The sequence below is a fragment of the Cololabis saira genome, chromosome 9 (genome assembly GCF_033807715.1).
Source record: "Cololabis saira isolate AMF1-May2022 chromosome 9, fColSai1.1, whole genome shotgun sequence".
Taxonomy (NCBI): Eukaryota; Metazoa; Chordata; class Actinopteri; order Beloniformes; family Belonidae; genus Cololabis; species Cololabis saira.
In genome coordinates, this window is record NC_084595.1 from 20,420,888 (window position 1) to 20,443,792 (window position 22,905).

General features: G+C 46.5%; 1 protein-coding gene across 1 annotated transcript in view; it reads right to left on the minus strand.

Moving 5' to 3' along the window:
* The window catches only part of adamts3 (ADAM metallopeptidase with thrombospondin type 1 motif, 3), a 173,177-nt gene extending 157,503 nt beyond the window's left edge, over window positions 1-15,674 (minus strand). The window contains exons 1-3 of the mRNA XM_061730722.1: window positions 15,292-15,674; window positions 13,258-13,279; window positions 5,075-5,514 (exon numbers count right to left, since the gene is read on the minus strand). Coding sequence (XP_061586706.1) covers window positions 5,075-5,514; window positions 13,258-13,279; window positions 15,292-15,351 — 522 coding nt within the window. The 5' untranslated portion in view covers window positions 15,352-15,674. The remainder of the gene's footprint in view (window positions 1-5,074; window positions 5,515-13,257; window positions 13,280-15,291) is intronic.
* Between the last annotated feature and the right edge of the window lie 7,231 nt (window positions 15,675-22,905).

Below are 22,905 nucleotides of genomic sequence, written 5' to 3' on the forward strand. Positions count from 1 at the left end.
CAGAGCTGGAACCAGGACTGACCGAGCTGGAACCAGGACTAGCAGAGCTGGAACCAGGACTAGCGGAGCTGGAACCAGGACTAGCGGAGCAGGAACCAGGACTAGCGGAGCTAGAACCAGGACTAGCGGAGCTGGAACCAGGACTAACGGAGCTGGAACCAGGACTAGCGGAGCTGGAACCAGGACCTGTGGTTCCTGCACCAGCTGCTAGCTTGGACTGGACCTGTTGTTGACAAGAGAACCTGAAGGCTGATTGACTGTTAGAAGTCAACATGGAATTAAGAACAGTTGCAGATCCTCTACTGACCACTAGGGTCCAGATCCAGGTAGATGGATACTGAACTATTCTGTTTCATTAAAAACAGAACATTTTTTTAAAACCTGCTCCCGACATTAATAAACAGAGATGAATGTACAGAAACAGGCATAAAGAACACACCATCCTGGAGATTAACTCTTAAAACCAGATCCTAGTGGTTGGTAGAGGAACTGCAGGTCCAGGTCTGGATACTAATGGTCAGTAGACGACTTGTAGGTTTACATCCAGACCCTAGTGGTCAGTAGAGCAACTACAGGTCCGGATAAAAAAAAAAATGAACAGGAAGTTGACTAACGCCGGTGTGTCTGAAGTCTGGGAAGACGACGAGTCTCAGTATTTATTCCTTCCATGACGACGCAGGGGAGGGACTTATCTCTGCGAGGTTCAGAAGCCAGAGATTATTTCCATCCATCATTTCCTGCTCGTCACAGTTGGACGAAACCCAGAACTGGAGATTAAGTCCTGGACCCTCAAGTCCACAAGTACCAGCGAGTCGGACTAGAGAAGCCTCCCGTCTTTGCCTTCAGGGGTAAAAGCTCCATGATGAAAGGCGACCACGTGAGCACACGAGCGTACGTGAACTCGGACTCACGAGGAGGGAGGATGGGGACGAGGTCAGCGGCATTCCTGCAGTGTTTACTCTGACCCTTCTTCTAAACAGCGCCGAGCCGGACGTTTCATCCACGCCAACAAAAAGGAAAATACTTCTGCGCCTTGGCGCTCTCCCTCTAGACTGAACTAAGATGACAGCTTCCAGTTGTTTCTGCCATCAAACGCTGTCGTTACGACCACGAACCGACCTCCAGCCTCCCTCCAGCTCCTGCTGTTTGATCTTTACATGAATGAGATGGGTTTCAAATGTTCTTGAGTTTGCCCGTCTAATCGATTCTCTTGATAAGAAAAAAAATTGCGGAGCGCTCCGGAACCAGACCAGCGGCTACCAGACGAGGCCGCGGTGCTGAGAACGCTCTCTGCATCCAAGTCCTTCACTTCAATCGCCAACCAGCCGTCCACACGAGGAGATTTCAAAGAAGGCCATTAGGACGAGCGTGGATCCCCTGCAGCCGATCGACGTGCAGTCGGAGCTCCGCCAACATGAGCTGCACTTTGAACCAGCCGGCGCCCGACGCCCCCGGGCCCAGACGGTTGCACGGCAACGCGAGCCTCAGAGTTTCGGCTTGTTTTACACCTAAAAGCAGTTAAAAACCACCAGGATAAAAACGTGATTTTAACCCGCTGGTTTCAAATACATAAAAACTGACTTTGTCCAATCCATGGGGGTCTGGTCTGGACGTGGGGGCTCAGAGAGTCTCATCTCTTTGTTTACCCCTCCGGACCTCTGCTTCGGGTCAAGTCGGCGTCAGCGAGAGGAGAGGAGGAAGCTGTCGCAGCGAAAAAGCCCCCCAAAAGACCCAAACCTGAATCTAAAAACTCGTCTGGTACAACGTCCATACGCAGACCGGCTCTCGATCTTTCATCTGATGAAATCTGACGTAAGGTGTTCCGGGCCGAGGTGGCCCGAAGCCTCTCTGACCCCCCAGACGTCTAGTTCAGAAGCAACGGTCACTCGCGTGTTCACATTTACAAGATAAGGTGTGGTTTGTTTTGAAATATAGGTCAAACGGTTCTCTGGACCGATCTTGTGGGACTGAACTGGACTCATCATGTTCGGGTTGCAGGTTTGAATGAAAACAGCAACAAAGTACTTCTTTACTGCAACATTATTCAACAAGAAAGACCGAGGTGACTCCACTTCCTCTGAGGAAAGGACGAGTCCCCCCTCCCATCACTCTGTTCTTCTGCCGAGCCCCACTGAGAGCGTCCTCATCGGCCGCATCACTCTGTGACGGTGGATGGTCCAGCAGGGTCCCGCAGGGTCCCGCATGGTCCCACATGGTCCAGCAGGATCCAGCAGGGTGCAGCAGGGTCTAGCAGGGTCCCCGGTGTCCCTCTGGACCTACCACTTATGTTTATTTACGCATCGTCTCACTTTACGTGTGATCTTTACTTGTTTGTCATGTGATGAGAGAACAGTGTTTCGATTCTGACATTTGGTGAATTGACAATAAAAGTTTTGAATCCAACAACGATAACATGAAGCAGCAGCTTCCTGACCGGAGCTCTGCTCCTCCACCATGGTTCTGGACACCGAGACCAACCATCTCCACGCTGGTCTCACCTGTCCGGAAGACATTGTCCCAGAAGTCTGCTGGTTCCAGGGTCCTTTTAGACAGAAACCTGGTTCAGTCTTTAACATCCACCATGTTCCTGAGGCCTGAAGGCTCTGAGACGGAGCTCTGAGTTTTTTTGTAGCTTTGTGACCAGTGCACGGCATGATCTCGGGGTCTTGATAATTAGGGCCCGAGCACTTACAGTGCGAAGGCCCTATGGTATCCGTAGGAATTTTTATTTTCCTTCTTCTGACGAAATGAGGGCCTTTTTGCCCCCCTAAACGTGCCCCAAAAGTCACCAAATTTTGCACGCAAAAAAAATTAGATATTTAATGTGTGCATTAATGGACGTGGCAAAATGGCTCAACAGCGCCCACTAGAAAACTTTGTGACTCAAGCCCCACAATACGGTTTGACGTACATCCACGAAAATCAGTACACACCTGTATCATGTCGCAACTTAAAGAAAAGTCTCTTGGCGCCATGGCCGAAACCGAACAGGAAGTCGGCCATTTTGAACATTTTGAATTAATCGTGTAATTTTGGCGCAATTTATGCCATTCATTCGGCAGTTAATACGGCCCGAACCGTAATGTCCACCCAGTGTTATACATCAGAATGTGCGTCTCGATCCTGCAATAATGCGCATTACTTTTCTCAGTCAAAAGTGTTCCGTGGCGACGCTAGATGCCAAAAAGCGCGCCCCCCTTCATCTGATTGGTCCGTATTTGATAGTTCCTACTTTAAACCATAACTTTTGAATGGGTTGTGATAAAGGCATGTGGGGGGTGTCATCGGACTTAGTATTGAGTACTTGACCTTCATTGGCCTGAATTAACCCCGCCCCTTCTTCTGATTGGTCGATATGTAATAGTTCCGATTTTCTGCAATAACTTTTGAATGGTTTGACATAAAGACTCATGGGTGGTGTCATCGGACTCGGTTTTGAGTCCTTCAACATAATTGGTGCAAATTAGCCCCGCCCCTTATTCTGATTGGTCGATATCTGATAGTTCCTACTTTCTGCCATAACTGTTGAATGGTTTGATATACAGAGTCGTGGCTGGTGTCATCCACTAAATGTCCAGGCCTCAAGAATCTACATGCAAGTCATACAAGCGCTTCCACTGCAGCACGCCTGAACGTGCACAAGGGTGCGAGGGCCCGTTCATCGCTGCTTGCAGCTTTAATTATCTTTGTACCTGCAGAACATTTTAGAAATGATCTATTGCCTTTTCCAGATTTATGTGCAGCAACTATTGCGTCTCTTAGACCATGGCTGATGTCTTTCCCTCTTGGCAACATCTGCTTTTATGGAGGTGTGCACCCCTGCTGGTGACCAGTTAATCAGCCCCGGGCTGCAGCTCGCCCTCCTAAACCCTGCGGAGCCAGGAAGGGGGTACCTGATGTTGCCCGTATGATTTTACATCTTATTTTTGTCACAGTGAACAACACCAACGCCACCATGGCCTCTGCTACGGAGGCAGTTTCTGCCCCATAAGCATTCAGCTGCCGACCGGCCGGCCGCCTGCAGCAGTAAAGACTTCCAGACAGCAGCCTGGCTGTAATTTAGAGACAGTAAAACACACACCTCGCCAGGACCACGGCTACCACTTGAGATGAAAGAGCGCCGGCCCTCAGCGATGGGCTTTTCATCAGAAACCACCACTTTGAGTGTTTGATCTCCAGTCACACACTCCTGCACGCTTCGGGTCTCAGCTGCAAACGCCACGGAGGAGCGCGGGCCGCGTTTCACGCTAAAGCAAACAAGACAAGCCGGCGGCAGAGCGGCGGAGAATCAGTCATCGTTCAGAGGCGCATCACAGCGTTTTAATCCAAGTTACGATACAAGACTTTTGGCCAACAACAGACTGTATAAGAAGAACTGGATAAAAACCTCTGTGATGTCATGACTGGGTTTCTGAAGAGTCTGTCTGAACTAGGGATGTATCGCTGTAATAAAGCAGGTGGAGCCTTTTAAAAACAGTCCAGCAGGTGACGCTCTTCACTTTGCATACGCCACCTCGCCGATAACCAAGCGTAGACCTCGAGTCAAAGTCGCCTACTATTCGTAGAGCAGTCACGGCGCCGCCCACAGCGGGGCGAGTCCCGTGTAACAGGGAGGGACCTGAGTCTGCGTCAGAACTAAAAACCGTAGAAGATAAAGTAACAGCAACGTCGTCCCTCACATTCCACATCAGCCGGTGAAATAAAACGTCCTTTGTCTCGCTGCCGAAACTCCGGAGTATTTCACAGTCCGGGCTCGGCTGGCCGCCGCAGCGCCGGACCACTCAGGGATTCTGGGCAACCCGGTCGTCCTCCAATGATCGCTCAAGTGTTTTACGAGCGGTGACGTGCAGGAGGGGACCGCAGGCTTTTGTGCTGCACAAAAGCAGCTCAAGTTTTATGTTCGGGAAGATGTTGGGTGGGGGGGGGACCGTGAGGGACTGAATCCGCCCACCTGACGCGGATCTGCAGGAACAATGCGCCTTAAAGATGCCGAGCACCGACGGCAAGAAAGGCCGGAGTCAGGAGCTACAGGCATCTCTCAGAGCTAAGGTCACGGGGGGGGACGGGGACTTACCAGTCCATCACAGTTGTTAATGGCAACCGACCCCCCGGGGACGTCTGTGATGTCACCAATGAAAGTGCAGTCGGTCTTTAGCAGCTCCCGGCGCAGAATCCTCTCGGTCTGGTTGCCGGCCTCGGTCAGGTTGGCGCCGACGTTGGCGGCGGCGTCGGTGGCGACGCTCACGTTCTCGAAGGCCGGCACCTCGTCGTGCCACTCCACCATGGCCCCCGGCGCCACCAGCCGTGTGTTGGGCTGCAGCCGCAGGTGGAACTCCTTCCCGAAGGCGGTGATGTTGAAGAAGAGCCGCTGCTCGCCGTCTCCGGACGAAAACGCGTCTCTCTTGACGCGCTGCTTGTGCGTGGCCGACAACAGGTGCGACAGGAAGTGGCCGTGGGAGTCGGTGCTGAAGGGCGTCACCAGGCCGTACTCCTTCAGCCGACTCCTCAGCTGGTCTGCGGGACGACACAGGGACAAAACATTGTTTCAAAAAATTATCTGGAGCTAATTATTCACGCTTTTGTGTCGTCTCGTTTGGACGACTGCAACAGTTTGTTTTTTTGCTTAAACAAGAAAGAACCGGCTTGTCCAAAACTTCTGCAGTAAGGCTGCTGACCTGCTCTGATAGAAGGAATCACCTCACCACTGGCTCCCTGTCCCTTTTTGTTTTAACTTTAAAATCTTGGTCCTGACTTTTATGGCACTTTTCCACTAGCACCTACTCGGCTCTACTCATCTCAGCTCGGCTGGACTCAACTTGGCCTGGTTTCTTTTCCATAACAATTCAGCACCTGGAGCAGAAGTAGGAGGTTGGAGCGAAGCTGCTGTGACGTATTTGATTGTGTGATCTAAACGAAGAAGACAACAACACTAAAGATGTAGATAATGGAGGAGATGATATATGTGCTGTCGGGTCTGTGGCTTGTGTACGAAGTTAAAAATGAGAGTGAGAGAAGCTTCAAGCGGCGACGCTTTTTAATTTTTTTAGTTTTTTCCGGCGCTGCTGAAAAGTCCGTTGGTAGCCGCGAGCAGCTATGAAGTGACAGAGCTCCTGGTAGATCTTGTCGTTCCTTATCGCCCGTCTACATCCCTTTTTAATTCTCTCCTCAGCCACCAGGCTAATGAACATCTGGTTCATATCGGTATTATTTTATTTTTATCGTATTTCTACTTTTATTGTAGTGTTTTATTTGTGTTATTATTGATGTTGTTTCATTTTTTGTGAAGCACCTTGTGACATTCCGTTGTCTGTGAAAGGTGCTATATAAATAAACTTTACGTACTTACTTACAAACGCATCACTGGGAGCATTTATTCATGCTTCCACCTGCTTCAAGGGCTGATAGTTAACACTTTTAGGGGGTGCCGTCGATAAGTCCTCCCAAAGCCTCCTTAAAGGGCGGCTCCGATCCCGTCGGGTTAAACTCCCAGCAGATGCCGAGCATCACGATCAATAGTTCCCAGGTGAGAGTCAACGGCCTCCCGAGCAGAACCTCCCACCGCGGCGTGACCCAGCACCACCTTAGATTTGTGTGGTAAAACGCCACTCTGACACTGCTCCCCGCTCACTTTGCTGTCATCCATTACCTTCCGAAACCAATCAAACCCATAACTGCTACTCACGTGGCCACGGTGACAAGGACAGTTGGAGGATGATTCTTTTGAACTGTATCTGGGGGCCGGCCTGAAGGCCTTTTTTCATTCGTCATTGACAACTGTAACTTCAACAGCCATCTAAAGTCTATCACTAAATCTGCCTACTACCACCTGAAAAACATTGCTAGAATTAAGGGGTTTCTGTCTAAACAAGACACAGTAAAACTTATTCATGCATTCATTTTCAGTAGGTTTGGATTATTGCAATGACATCTTTACAGGCCTTAACAAGAAATCTATCAGGCAGCTGCAGCTGATCCAGAACGCTGCTGCCAGAGTCCTTACAAACACCAGGAAACTGGACCACATTACACCTGTCATGAAATCACTACACTGGCTTCCAGTGAGTCAAAGGATAGAGTTTAAAATCTTACTGGTCTACAAAGACCTGAATGGTATTGGACCAAAATACATCCTTGATCTGTTAGTTCCTATGAAGCTCCCAGACCCCTGAGGTTCATCTGGATCTGGTTTGTTGTTTGTCCCAATACCAGAACCAAGCAAGGTGAGGCAGCGTTCAGTTATTCTGCTCCTCACCGGTGGAACAAACTTCCTGTAGACCTGAGGTCTGCTCCACCTGTCAGCTCCTTTAAATTAAATACTTACCTGCTGTACTATACTGCCATTACTTTTTAACAACTTGTGCTTTTTCAGACCGGTTTCAGTCCCGCATTGATTGCTGTGACGGTAACTGCTTGGTGGATAAGCTTTTTATCTAGTTTTGCTTTTCAAATTAATCGAGTAGAAAAGAAAAAATCATCATCAAAAGCCACGTGTTCATGTTTTTCCCAGCAGCCATCGTTTCAGACGGGCTCCCGTCATCTTTCAGAGCGGCATTCGTCCAAATGAGAGGACGAGGCTTCAGAAGTATGTTCTGAGTGTGTTATTCCCTGGACTCCTCAGTTTGAGGCAAAGTTTTTAGTTCGGGCCTGATTTTATACCAAAGAAGAAGAAGAAGAAGAAGAAGAGTTGCTTCAGAAGACCCGGACGAACCCCCCCCCGAGACGTGGCTCGCCGTTTCCTGAAGAGCACGTTGGTGGGATCTGGCTCTCGTTAGAGGAGTCAGGTACACTCTGCATGAACTCCATCTTCATTGAGGATGGTTGCCTGGCAACGCTATCCCCACACACACCACAAGTCCAGGCAGATCCTCCAAGGAGAAACGAGGGCCGCGACTAGCAACTATTCTGATGGTTGATCGGTCGTCAGACTAGTCGGATTATTGGTTTCTTAATTATTAAATGGATCTTATTTAGGTTGTTTATTAAAGAAAATAATACATCTTTTAATGAACTTTGCTGCCCGTCACCGTGGTGATGCATCAGCCGCCACCACATTGTTTACCTGGCGCTGTACTGTATTGCACACGTGCAGCTCTCGGCAGAGATAGAAAGGGAGGAGGATGCTTCACTTTGTTGAATTATTTTTGTCGACAATAGTCAACAATAAAATTTGTTGGCGACTATTTTTATTATTGATTTAACGCCTACTAATCGCTGCACCGCCACCAAGGACCACCAAGCTGGAAATGTGGACATTTTTAAACGTAGACTAAAAACTCATCTCTTTGGTCTGGCTTTTATGTAGCATCACATTTTTATAGTTTTATTCTGTTTAACATTTTTTAAAGGTATCTGTTTTATTTATTTATCTATCTCTTATAATGTTTTTATTATTATATTATATTTTTTTTTATTGTTGTGGACTGATTATTTTTTAGCCTTAATCCTTGAACTTTTATCTTTTTATAAATTTTATATATTCTATATTGTATGTCAGGGTGCATTGGTCTCCCAGTTTTTTATTTTTTGGTCTCCCAGTTTTTATTTATTTGTTTATTATGCTTATTTTTCAATCAAAATGTCAAAGCACCTTGTATTTCATGTACCTGGATGAAAGGTGCTATATAAATAAAATTTGATTGATTGATTGAAGTCCTTCTCTCCTACGATATCAACATTCTAGACCATCAGCTGATTCTGTTTATTTATTTATTGTTTGTTTGTTTTGTTTTTCCACCTTGGACCGCTACCAGACCACCAGCCTCTTTCAGGGCCGGCTCACATAGCAACCGACATGGAGTCACAGGCATCCACGACCCCCCCGCCTAGTTACCGGCTACCGGCCGAGACCCACGGTTGTCACTCAAAGAGCCACGCCCCTCGAAACGCCCTTTTTTTTTTCTCCTGATGAGTTTCTCCTGATGAGTTACCGGGCGCTCGGTGCGTTTATTTCTGCAGTAAAGTTGGACACTTTAACTTGCTGATTTTTTTCGTCAGACAAGAATATTTAGGTTTTTAAATACCTGACATGTTTCGGCAATGACTTCCGCCCTCATCAGAGTTTTTATCGACTCTGATGAAGGCAGAGTAATCGCTGAAATATGTCAATACAATCTTTGACTAAAAATAGACTAAAATGGTCCTGGACAATTCTGACTAAAATAAGACTAAAATGCTCAGACTTTTAGTCGACTGTAACTTGACACGACTAAAAGGAGTATGAACGTGACTAAAGCTAATAAAAACTGATAGCTTGACCCAAAGACTTAGACTAAAACTAAAATTGAAACAGGCTGACAAAAACAACACTAGTCCTGCTCACTCCTCAAGTAAGGAGGAGACTTGAGCTCAGTGCAGGGCCCTCCCGGGGTTGGTAGAGGATCGCAATGCCTAGCACCGACTTAAAGGAGCATGAGGCAGGATTAAGGCAGGATTTATGAAAAAAATTCGTATACGTTTTAAGTTTTCTAGTAATAATGTCAGATGAAGCGTTCCAAACCCAAAAGAATGAGCCCTCTAGTGTATCTCTCCTTTGCCTTGAACAGGCTGTGTGCTGCAAAATGTGCTGCAATTCGGGCCCAAATTTCCCGCGCTGTCCTGCAGATGTGACGTCACATGACGCTGCATGTGCGTTCTCCCCGTTCTCCCGTGCCGGCTTCACTGTTGGCTGCACTACCCCCAACGGCCGTCGTGGCGAAGGGTGGCGCTAGAGAGTCTCATTTCTTAAAAGGAGCCTCATGCTCCTTTAAGCAGGAGCACTGGGTGATGAAATGGGTAAAAAATCGGGGATAAAAATATATATAAAAAAAAAAAAACAACAATAGTTCGACGAAAAGATTAAATTGTAAAGCCATGGACATAAAGATGGACATGTTCACGTGTAGGTCACGTTTGGAACCGGCCACCTGGTGGTCAGTGAAGGAACTGCAGGTGAAAGCAGACTGACTGTTTACACGAGGTCCTGAGTGCTTCTGGACCTGCAGCCTCATTCAGATGCCGAACCGACGCCTTTGGATCCAACCAGCTCTCCCTGACGCGACGGCCTCATCCTCAGCCCCGGTGTGAGTAACTAACCCTGATTCAGATGTCCATGTATCTCTACTTCCATCTCTCATCCATCTTTTCCTCTCCTCCTCTAAATCGTTCAGCATTTTCAGCTCGACCTCGACGGCTTTCCCCCTGAAAAATGTCCCCAGCTCTGTAATACCACCAGCGGTTGTGGATTAGTTTCAGAGGAGGATTGGAGGAGCGGAAGTGTTATCCTCCAGCACGAGTACAGCCTTCCTGCCACGGTGGGGGGCAGAGCAGATAAGGACGTCTCGCTGCCTCGGCCCTGATTGATTTTTCTATTTGCGCAGTTGGTGAACAATGTGACAAGAAAGCTTTCTCACAAAAACGCTCTTTTTTTCTTTTCTTTTTTTCCTGATTAATGGGGTCCAACATCAAATATTGGAACGCCTGGCAGAGAGCTGGAGTTACTTCAAAACGTTTTGTTATCAAAGCAGAGGACCATATGTCGCTGCCGCAGCTGCCGCGGTCCTCCACCGAGACAAAAGACGATCCGGGGAACCCAGATTTAGAGCAAATACGTAAACGAATACGCCGATTTTTCCACATTTAGGAATCTCAAACAAAAGCAGGCAAGAAAGTACAAAGATCCCATGGGGAAAACTAAGGACCCCCTGACATCCGCAGTGGTGTCAGGGAAGCAATCGTTCAGAGACCAGGACTCATTCAAGACCGCCGTCGCTCTTCCCGGAAGATTTACCCCGAGATCAGACCATGTGACATCAGACCCAAGAGGCACATGTCAGAGCCGGGACCTGAACCCGGTTGTATTGTTTGTCAGCAGAACTGTGCATAAACCGATGACCAACAACCCTGAATGAATCAAAGCAGCGCTGTGAAAAAGAACGACGGACCAGAACCCCCAGAAACCACCTGAAAGAGGACCAGCTCACACAGAAACCTCTGCTTCGGTTCAAGGCTGCTAGAAGTGAATCTGCTGGTATTCTTACAACCGCCTGAAAACGCCTTGTACACAAGTCAGCTCGTAAAACTGGGCCGAGAGAAAGATAACGAGTGTTTGTCCAGAGCAAACAAAGTTTCTGAGTAAAATCATCAACGATAACGCAAAGTAAAGACGACGCTGGGACATAAGACGCAGGGATCGGTGGAGTTGGGGGAAGGACACACGCTGAAGCTGTAAAGCCCGGTCAGTGCCCATTTGGCGTGATACGACAAACTAAGTAAGACAACCCCCCCCCTCTGACGATGCCTCCGAAGAGCTGGGGTAAAATATCTTGGACGGTCGGTGGTTTCAGATGCTGCTTCTATCAGCGCCCAACCGCCCGTCCAAGTTAACGACGCAGCCACACTTTATAGGCAGTGTGGTGCAAGAAACCCTCCCAAGAAAAGCTGCTGCAGGACCAAAACGCACATGTGCGTGACTTCGTTTTTGGCAAATTCGCTACAAAGCATTAATAAATGTCTGACGTGGCTTCGTCGTCCCAGAAACAGTCCCCATTGGCTGAGAGTGGACTTTGGTCAACTCCTGGCGTCCACAGCGCCTCAACGGACCTGCGAGTCGCCCGTCGTGGCCCCATTCCAAGTCGATGGATGCTCACGCGACGAAGGAACCTATCGGATAGCTGACTGGACCCTGAGAGACGATGGACCGCAAGGCTCGGTAGTACGACGCTGCCATCGACCACGAACCGGGATGTTTCCAGAGAAACGTCTACATTTGTCCAGGCCTGAGGAATCTGCTCCAGCGTAGGAAGGAGCGGCGGACTGAAAACCCCGCCATGGCGAGCTCGGTGAGCTAACAACGCCTCCGGTTGACCTGCTACAGCATGCACAAGGAAGCCAGAGCCTTCAAATGGGCAAATGTGGCTCTTTGAGCCGTGTCACGTGACCTGTGGATGTGGGGGAAAAAAAAGAGTTTCCAGAGCAGTTTTGTAAAATATTCCTTTTTCTGAATTTTCCTGGATGGCCGTCCAAAACCCCGTCCTCTGTGGCTGTAACAGCAGACGCGGGAGGAGCGTCCAACAAATGTTCTGGACGGTGGATTTTAGACTGTTTTCTCAGAAGATTCAAATTCATTTCGTTTGTCAATGCTGCAGAAATACGTCCCTTCTCTCTCTGGAAACCTCTCCGGTGTCACCCCAGGATCTTCCTGTGAGCTGTCTAACTGTCTTCTCAAGTGATGAACCCCAATCCTCCTCAACGTACCCCAAACTCTCCCCACTGGTTCGTGTTAATATAATCTTAATTCAGCTTTGCTCAGAACCTCCCGGCTCGAGAACTCTGTGCAGACTCGGGGACACTGACGCCGACGGCTTCGTCCGGACGTCCGTGGAGTTCTGCTTTTTTTTCTTGCTTATTCTGCCGAGCTTTGGTTGTGATTTTGGTGCAAATACCCTGCATTTAAAAAGATTTAACATGTACGTTTACGCTTTTATTCCACCCACAAATCCAATTTAAAGGCAGAAGGGTCCCAGTTCGTGTTCTCTTAATGGTGACGGGACAGAAAAGACTTCCCATGACCTTCCCCTTACCCGCCAGCGTCACTGACCCAACAGGAAGAGTCACTTCCCCGTCTAACTGAACGAGCAGCAGCTCACGAGACCTGCTCAGAGCAGTTGTTCACCACCAGCGACGAGACCGAGGTGGAAAGTTGTGGGGGCCGCATCAAACGGGGGGAAGCAGCCGCTTTACAAGGCCGATAATGGCCACGTAGAGCCGCCGGGGACCGACTCCAGCCAACCCGGCAGCCGCAAGCGCCCCACCACAGCCGAGCGCGGTCCCACTGTGCGAGGCCCCCGAGGTGTTCGGGAGATAAGTGTGAGCGTAAAAGGATCCTACGTGGACACTGCTGCAGCTCACTTGTTCCTTAACCTCAGAATGGAGAACAGATGTGCAGGATTTGGAGGTGGAACTCTGTTTCCTGTATAACAAAGCCCTTGAAGCAGTGGTAATATACGTGTGTGTGTGTGTGTGTGTGTGTGTGTGTGTGTGTGTGTGTGTGTGTGTGTGTGTGTGTGTGTGTGTGTGTTTGTGCCGGAGGAGTCAGACTGTGTCAGGGTGGGAGGGGAGGGGAGGATATTACAGAACTCCTCACCCACAAACTCCCCTCCCACTTTGATCTCGACTTGTCCGGGTGGATTTCGTCAGCGGCTGCAGGACAGACCCGTTTGCTTCCACAAGACATGGATCTGATTATCGACAAGACGGCGGCGGATTAGAAGCAGGACTTACCCTCTCGTTCTCCTCCGTCGGCCTGGAAACAGAGAGGAAAAACACTGTTAACTGTGCCGAGACCAGAGGGAAGCCACGACGGAGGACGAGCTTTACTTGAACCCGACACGTGCAGAGCCCCTCCGCCGCCACCAGGGGGCTCGTTCACGAGAAGTCAACGGCGTTTACGGAAACTTTACGGAGTTTTCTCTTATAAGAAAATATCACAATCGCTCAGTTTTCGTTCAGAAGTTAATCGTGTCAGTTTTTTCCCTGAAAATGTCGTAAATAAAGTTTCTCGCAAATTTCTAAACTTCTAACATCAAAAAGCGTAGGTGTACGAGCACAGGAAGGCACAAGTTGTAGGTGTTTATGTGGAGAGTTCAGAAATTGTGTTAATTTTTATTTCATTTTTACCCCCCCACCCCCAGTGTTCATCACCCTCAAGCCTCGGGACCTTTACGCTAGTTCGGAGGGTTTAGTTTACTAGCTCCCACTAACGCTCATGTTTTAGCTCAGAAAACTGAAATTTTTGTATTTTTCTTCTGTTGGAAAATAACTAATTTATAAAATCAATTTTATAAAAGTTTCATATTGAATGTTTCAAAGTCCACAAAGTTGGATTTTTTTGTAAGTTTAAAAATAATGAATCATTTAGTTTCGCTCTGAAATTTTACCTCCTGTCTTGGATTTTTTTTTTTTTTTTTTTGAGAGGGACCATGTGCAATTAAAAACATAAATGTAAACATTTGATGCATTGCACCAGAATTAGCCTTAGGCTAATTTGCATCTGCAGTCCCTGTTTTGTTCAGCTGTGTATTTTGTTAGCTTTTTATTTACAGAAGCTGTTTTGTCTCAGTAATCTCCCACAATGCACTGTGTCATCCGTTTTATTCTTTTTAACTTATACCTGTCTCACTTTTCTCTTTTATTCTGTTTTTAAACTCTTTTAAAAGCCCTTTGAGTTATTTCGTACTTGAAAAGTGCAGTACAGATAAACTCTAGCTGGCTTGTTTCTTGAAAATGAGAGTGTATGGTCGAATTTTAGTTTCTTATTCCTGTGAAGTTACAGTTTCTGAAATTTGGTTTTCAAATATCCAAGTTTATACATAGAAATGATCTATTTTCTTGCAAATTCCTGAGTTTTATAGTCAGATTTTTATAGTCAGGTTTTATAGTCAGTTTTGTTATGTATTTTTCTCATAATTTTACACGTGACTCAAATCAACTATGTCAGCTTAGCTACTTCAGCCAGAACACCTGATAGTCAACTACGTTTATTTTGCTGATTCAAAATTAAAATGAATGTTTTGTTGTTCTTTTTACAAATAATTGGTGTTTTAAGTCAGAAATGTTGTTCTAGATCAAAATTAGCAAGTTTATAGACTCAAGGGTTTCTGATTTATTTTTCTTGCCAATTTATGAGTTTAAAAAGTGAGAAACTACAGATTTTTTCATAGAATTTTCTCCCTACTTCATTTTTTTTTTTCTCAAATGTCCAAAAGATGCTCAGCTACATAGCAAGATTTAGGTTAGGTAGATATCTAGGTTTGTTTTGGTAGTTTAGACTGAAGAATTTTGTTTAATTTGGGGGTTTTCTTTTCCAAATGTTGGGGTCTATAACTTATAATTCACTATTTAATTTCCAATAATTCAAAGATCTGTGATTTCGTGGAATTTGACCTTAACCTACATACCCCGACCTCAACTCTATTTACAAATCTAGTCTGTTTTATTCATAAAAAATAATACACTTTTTGAATTCCCATATCCTTATCCCGATTAGGTGTCCCCCCAAATAAAACCTCTCATTGGGGCCCCCAAAACGCTGGGAATGGCCCTGTGCAGGGTTTACTGCTCTGAAAGCTCGGAAGTGTGTCTGAGAGGTACCAGTCCCATCTAACAGGCTCAAGTCATGCAACACGCTGCACAGAGGAAGCAGTGTGAGAGTTTTAAACTTCCCTGCCGCCCCTTTTCCTCCTCGCGACTGCGTTCGTTAAATATGAACAGGGATCGGTTCAGATCGCACTTGGGAGGAAAAAGTGAAACACTTACCTTGTCAGCCGAAGTCAATACAAATCCTACAAGTAGTACAGCTAGTGACAGGACAGCCATCACGAGTCTCAATGGGAAAGGAAAACTTTATCCCAACGTAAAATTAAAATCAAAACGCAGAGGGAAAAAGGTCGGCAGAGCTTTTACGCAGCGGCTCATTCAAAACTCCTCAGTGGATGTGCGGCTCGATCCTCTGATCACACTTCTCTGAAAACACTCCAAAGCAGGCAGAAAGTAGGTAAAAGTGTCATTAAAACGGGACTGAGGCGAGTTGCGAAACTTTTGTCAGTCAGTCAGTGTTTCTTTTTTTTTCTGTTTGACTGAGTTTGTGGAAAGTTTTGGTGAAGTCAGTCGGACAGTCGCGCGCCGCCGCCGGACTGAGCTGCAGCCTGGAGCTGTGCAGACCTGAACCGGACTAATAAAGGACTGGGCCAGCCCTGTGCGACGTCACTGGGCGCTCTCCCCGAGCCCTGACACATGCAGGAGGAGGAGGAGGAGGAGGAGGAGGAGGAGGAGGAAGAACCCCCACCCCCAAAAACTCCCCACGGGACACAAGAGACTCGCAGAAGTTCATGGTGTTGTAAACCGATGACGCATCCCTGACGCCACACTCCTAAAACTGAAAAGATGTTGGTCCGAGCTTTAAGTTGGGAGACACGTTGAATTGTTCCTTCTTTTCCTGCTGCTGTGGGGATAATGATCACTTCACAGGATGACTACAATTGTTTCTTTCAAAGATATATAAAAGCGGTGTTGACGTTAAAGGGTCTTTTCTGCAGAGAGGTACCCAGGAACATACCTGTCAAGTTTGGGATTTAATAATAACTCGAGTTGAGGGGGGATGAGGGGGGATGGCATCCCCCCCTGAAATAAAAACGGTCAAAATCATCCCCCCTGTAAAACTGCCATCCCCCCCTTTCCATCCCTTATGTCATTTCATCAATGAATGTGGTTTTACTGCTATTTCAACATTTAGCGTCATCACCAGAAAAATAACACCAGAAAAATAACTTATTTGACACTTTTCACCTGTTTCAAGTAAATTTTCACTTGAAATAAGTAGATCTGCCAGTGGGACAAGATTTATCTTCTTATTACAAGCAAAAAAATCTTGTTCCACTGGCAGATTTTTCTACTTATTTCAAGTGAAAATCTACTTGAAACAGGTGAACATTGTTGTTTTTTTTTTTCCAGTGATGAGTCTTGTTTTAAGTGTAATGAGATTTTTTTTTACTAAAATGAGACATTTTAACTAGAAATAAGACAAATATTCTTGTTAAAATTTTGAGTTTTTGCAGTGATCCATTTTACTTATCTTGTGAAGGACAGAGTCATATTTATAAGTTCAGGCTGCATTTAACTAGTGCTTTGTCATTCCTGCAGTATTTCTGCAGGTGTTTTGGTCAGTGCTATTATTTGTAATATATTATATTATTTGTAATCAGCACAAATTATCTGTCCCCATATGATAAAATCCATCATCCCCCCTGATTTCTTTTTTACAACTCGAATACTGATAATAAGGGACATTGTCCCACAAGCCCAACCCAGGTCCAATACCTTACATTTTTAGACAGGTTTATATAATTCCAAAATAACTACCTGTTAACCAGTTACAAACTACAGTTATGTGCTCAGAACCGGATAGTTCGACCTTTGTTGACACTGAAATGCTGTGGACATTCCTATGTTTGTAATTCCTATAATAGAGCCTATAAATGAAAACACAAAGGGGAATTAAGCACATTTATCTATTTAAAATATTTTATTATTTTAAATAGTTTTATATACACATTGATTGTCTTCAAGTGAAACATTTACATTTTCTTATTTGTCCTTTTCACTCGTGTGGCTCTGAGACTGTGCTGCTGACGGACATCGGTCGTTCCCCCGTGAGAGACACTAACATCGCAGTTACAAATCTTTCAGAACACGTAACTGTAACATCCTGCTCCTCTTTGGGAAAATAAATTAGAAAACTAAAATGCCTTCTCTGGTTTCATCCATCCATCTCTTGCATTTGTTGTTCCGAGTTTGCTCCCGTTGTGGCCACTAACCTCGCAAGAACACACCTGCTGTAGCCTGGGTGGAAGGTCTTGCGACGATAGTAACAATTCAGTTTGGAGAGGCGCGTGAACGCTTTTAAAAAATTATTATATTATAAAACTGGAAATTTATGGGAAAATACTAATACGGGAGGATGGTGGGAAAGAGGTGTAAAATACGGGAGGCTTGACAGGTATAGGCTGGAATGATTGAGTCCCTCTTTTTGCACCTCGTCCAGGTACTTACAGACAATACGAGAAAAGTTACACCTGAGTGGACTAAACACAGCGAAACAGCGAAGAGGAAAACTGGCAGAGACGGTGAGAGTGTGGGAAACCGGGTCTGTGGCCAGACAAACGGGCCGAAGGTTTGGTGATACGTTGGATCAGAGAGCTGTGTGACGCGGCGGTGGTCAGAACCAGCCGTCATCTTCCTCTGCTTTTCCCGTGTAGGATCCCAGGGGTCTGCTGCAGCTCTCACCACACACACAACCACACACACTCACTCCCATACATGACGTGGAGTCACCAGTTGACCTGGGACACTGTAGGAAACTCTGTACTTGGAGAAACCCCGTGCAGGCTCAGGGAGAACAGGTAGACCCCTCCTGGGGTTCCCAGGAGGGCTGAGAATCAGCTCCTGCAGGTCTGAGACCAGGGTCCAGAACGGGGTCGGGAGTGAGGTGCTGTCTCCACTGGAGGAGTTAGTGGTCTCGTTCATGAGTGGGGGAAGAATGGAGGAGATCAGGGTTGCGGTAACGTTGACTCTGCTGGTGTGTTGTGAGTGTAGTGATTTTTAGTTTCGTCTGCAGAGACAGAGACAGGAGCAGCAAGTTGATGATCCTCCACATCCACAGGAGACAGTTAATGTGTTTCATGTGTCAAGATGTCTCACAGACGCCTGGGGAGGAGGTCCTGACCCGGGATGGATGGATGGATGGATGGATGGATGGATGGATGGATGGATGGATGGATGGATGGATGGATGGATGGATGGATGGATGGATGGATGGATGGATGGATGGATGGATGGATGGATGGATGGATGGATGGATGGACATGTGGTCAGATGATGGATGGATATGGATGGATGGATGGATGGATGGATGGATGGATGGATGGATGGATGGATGGATGGATGGATGGATGGATGGATGGATGGATGGATGGTCAGATGATTGATGGATGGATGGATGGATGGTCAGATGATTGATGGATGGATGGATGGATGGATGGATGGATGGATGGATGGATGGATGGATGGATGGATGGATGGATGGATGGATGGATGTGTACAGACAGAAGGTGGAACAGTTGGTCCACTGCAGTCAGAACCACCTGGAGCTGAACCCGCACAAGACTGTGGAAATGACAGTGAACTTCAAGAACCCCCCCCCCCCCCCCCCTCCCTCACCATCCTCAACAGCACTGTCTCCACCACAGACTCCTTCAGGTTCCTGGGATCCACAATCTCTCAGGACCTGAAGTGGACCACCCACATCAACTCTGTCCAAAAGAAGGCTCAGCAGAGGTTGTACTTCCTGCGTCAGCTCAGGAAGTTTAACCTGCCACAGCAGCTGCTGATCACGTTCTACACTGCCATCATCCAGTCTGTTCTCTGCTCTTCCATCACTGTCTGGTTTGGATCAGCCACCAAACTAGACAGGCACAGACTGCAACGGACAATTGGTCTGGGGAGAGGATAATTGGGACTAACCTCCCATCTATCCAGGATCTGTACCTGTCCAGGACCAGGAAACAGGCAGGTAACATCTCTGCAGACCCCTCACACCAGGACACAGTCTGTTTGAACTCCTCCCCTCTGGACGGCGCTACAGAGCACTCTACGCCAAAACCTCCAGACTCAGAGACAGTTTCTTCCCCCAAGCTGTTGCTCTGATGAACTCACATCACTCATAGTCTCAGAGTAATCAACCACTGTGCAATAATAATAATAATTAAAGCTGCAAGCAGCGATGAACGGGCCCTCGCACTCACGGCCACCGCCCCCCATAAGCATATCAGAAACGACACCACCCACGACTTCCTATCTCAAACCATTCAAAAGTTATAGCAGAAAAAAGGGACAACCAATCAGAAGAAGGGGCGGGGCTAATTCAGGCCAATGAAGGTCAAGGACTCCATACAGAATCTGATGACACCACCCACGACTGTCTATGTCAAACCATTCCAAAGTTGTAGCAGAAAATCGGGACAACCAATCAGAAGAAGGGGCGGGGCTAATTAAGGCCAACAAAGCTTAAGAACTCATTACAGAGTCCCATGATACCACCCATGACTTCCTATGTCAAACCATTCAAAAGTTATAGCAGGAAATAGGGACAACCAATCAGAAGAAGGGGCGGGGCTAATTCAGGCCAATGAAGGTCAAGGACTCCATACAGAATCTTATTACACCACCCACGACTCTCTATGTCATTGTCAAACCATTCCAAAGTTATAGCAGAAAATCGGGACAACCAATCAGAAGAAGGGGCGGGGCTAATTAAGGCCAACGAAGCTTAAGAACTCATTACAGAGTCCCATGATACCACCCATGACTTCCTATCTCAAACCATTCAAAAGTTATAGCAGAAAAAAGGGACAACCAATCAGAAGAAGGGGCGGGGCTAATTCAGGCCAATAAAGGTCAAGGACTCCATACAGAATCTTATGACACCACCCACGACTCATTATGTCAAACCATTCCAAAGTTATAGCAGAGAATCGGGACAACCAATCAGAAGAAGGGGCGGGGCTAATTAAGGCCAACGAAGCTTAAGAACTCATTACAGAGTCCCATGATACCACCCATGACTTCCTATGTCAAACCATTCAAAAGTTATAGCAGGAAATAGGGACAACCAATCAGAAGAAGGGGCGGGGCTAATTCAGGCCAATGAAGGTCAAGGACTCCATAAAGAATCTGATGACACCACCCACGACTCTCTATGTCAAACCATTCCAAAGTTATAGCAGAAAATCGGGACAACCAATCAGAAGAAGGGGCGGGGCTAATTAAGGCCAACGAAGCTTAAGGACTCATTACAGAGTCCCATGACACCACCCACAACTCTCTATGTCAAACCATTCAAAAGTTATGGCAGAGAAAAGTATTCTAGGGGGCGCTGTTGAACTGTTAGGCCACGCCCATTAATGCAAACCATGAAATATCAAATTTATCACCAAGTCTGGCTTGCATGCAAAATTTGGTGACTTTTGGAGAACTATCAAATATGGACCAATCACATGAAGGGGGGGCGCGCCTTTTGGCGTCTAGCGTCGCCACGGTAACACTTTTGAAAGAGAAAAGTAATGCGTGGTGTCGCAGGATGTAGACCATGGATCTATAATAATAACTGGATCGGACGTCAAAAATGGCCGCCCATTCATTTCAATGCATTCTGCTCAGCCAGCGCATCCGCCGAAAAAATCTCTGACTTCCGGGTTTACTTCCGCATACAGCGGCCCATAGAGCATGCGCAGTTGAGTCACCTCCCATGATGCTCTGGGGCCTCCCATCATGCCCCGGGGCAATGACGCGAATATTAATATAATATGTATTAATATAAAATATTAATTAATGTATATTATTACATGTATAGCATTACATATATTATTAATGTATTAATATAATATAATTATATAATATATATTAATATAAAACATCCGTGGAATGCACGGACACGGCTGTGACGTCAGCCGTGACGTCACGCCCAGAAAGAGACTTTTCTTTTACTTTTCTGGCCGTTATAAAACATTTTTGACGGATATAAAGTCCATGACTTAAAAATATAGAATACAAAGATTAGTAATTGCCGGGGATTACAGCTAGAGGTGTCCTGTGAACAGTTTTAGAGGCTTCTCTTTTACTATTGCGGTCTATGGGAAAAAAGCTTTCTGGGCCGCATGGGATTTTTGGTTGCAGTACCGCGGTTGGCCACTGGAAAAAATCGGCGCGCCTTCTGACTGCCAGACCCGGGGGCTGATGTAGACGCACATTTTGATGTATAACACACCTGGGTGCACGTTACGGTTCGGGCTGAATTAACTGCCGAAGGAATGGCATAAATTTCGCCAAAATGACACAATTTATTCAAAATGGCCGACATCCTGTTCGGTTTCGGCCATGGCTCCAAGAGACTTTTCTTTAAGTTGTGCCATGATACAGGTGTGTAGCGATTTTCGTGCATGAACGTCAAAGCGTATTGTGGGGCTTGAGGCACAAAGTTTTCCGGGGGGCGCTGTTGAGCCATTTTGCCACGCCCATTAATGCAAACCATGAAATATCAAATTTATCGCCAGGCCTGGCTTGCATGCCAAATTTGGTGCCTTTTGGGGAACTATCAAATATGGACCAATCAGATGAAGCGGGGTGCGCTTGTTGGCGTCTAGCGTCGCCACGGTAACACTTTTGAAAGAGAAAAGTAATGCGTGTAGTCGCAGGATGGAGACGCACATTTTGATGTATAACACATCTGGGTTCACGATACGGTTCGGGCTGAATTAACTCTCGAAGGAATTGCATGTATTGCTCCAAAACTACGCCATTAATTCATAATGTTCAAAATGGTCGACTTCCTGTTCGGTTTCGGCCATGGCGCCAAGAGACTTTTCTTTTAGTTGCGACATGATACAGGAGTGTACCAATTTTCGTTCATGTACGTCAAACCGTATTATGGGGCTTGAGGCACAAAGTTTTTTCAGTCGAACCAATCAGATGAAGGGTGGGCGCGCTTTTTGGCGTCTAGCGCCGCCACGGTAACGCTTTTGAAAGAGAAAAGTAATGCGTGTTGTCGCAGGATGGAGACGCACATTTTGATGTATAACACACTTGGGGGCACGTTACGGTTCGGGCTGAATTAACTTTCGAAGGAATGGCATAAATTTCGCCAAAATGACACGACTAATTCAAAATGGCCGACTTCCTGTATGTCAAACCATTCAAAAGTTATAGCAGGAAATAGGGACAACCAATCAGAAGAAGGGGCGGGGCTAATTCAGGCCAATGAAGGTCAAGGACTCCATACAGAATCTTATTACACCACCCACGACTCTCTATGTCATTGTCAAACCATTCCAAAGTTATAGCAGAAAATCGGGACAACCAATCAGAAGAAGGGGCGGGGCTAATTAAGGCCAACGAAGCTTAAGAACTCATTACAGAGTCCCATGATACCACCCATGACTTCCTATCTCAAACCATTCAAAAGTTATAGCAGAAAAAAGGGACAACCAATCAGAAGAAGGGGCGGGGCTAATTCAGGCCAATAAAGGTCAAGGACTCCATACAGAATCTTATGACACCACCCACGACTCATTATGTCAAACCATTCCAAAGTTATAGCAGAGAATCGGGACAACCAATCAGAAGAAGGGGCGGGGCTAATTAAGGCCAACGAAGCTTAAGAACTCATTACAGAGTCCCATGATACCACCCATGACTTCCTATGTCAAACCATTCAAAAGTTATAGCAGGAAATAGGGACAACCAATCAGAAGAAGGGGCGGGGCTAATTCAGGCCAATGAAGGTCAAGGACTCCATAAAGAATCTGATGACACCACCCA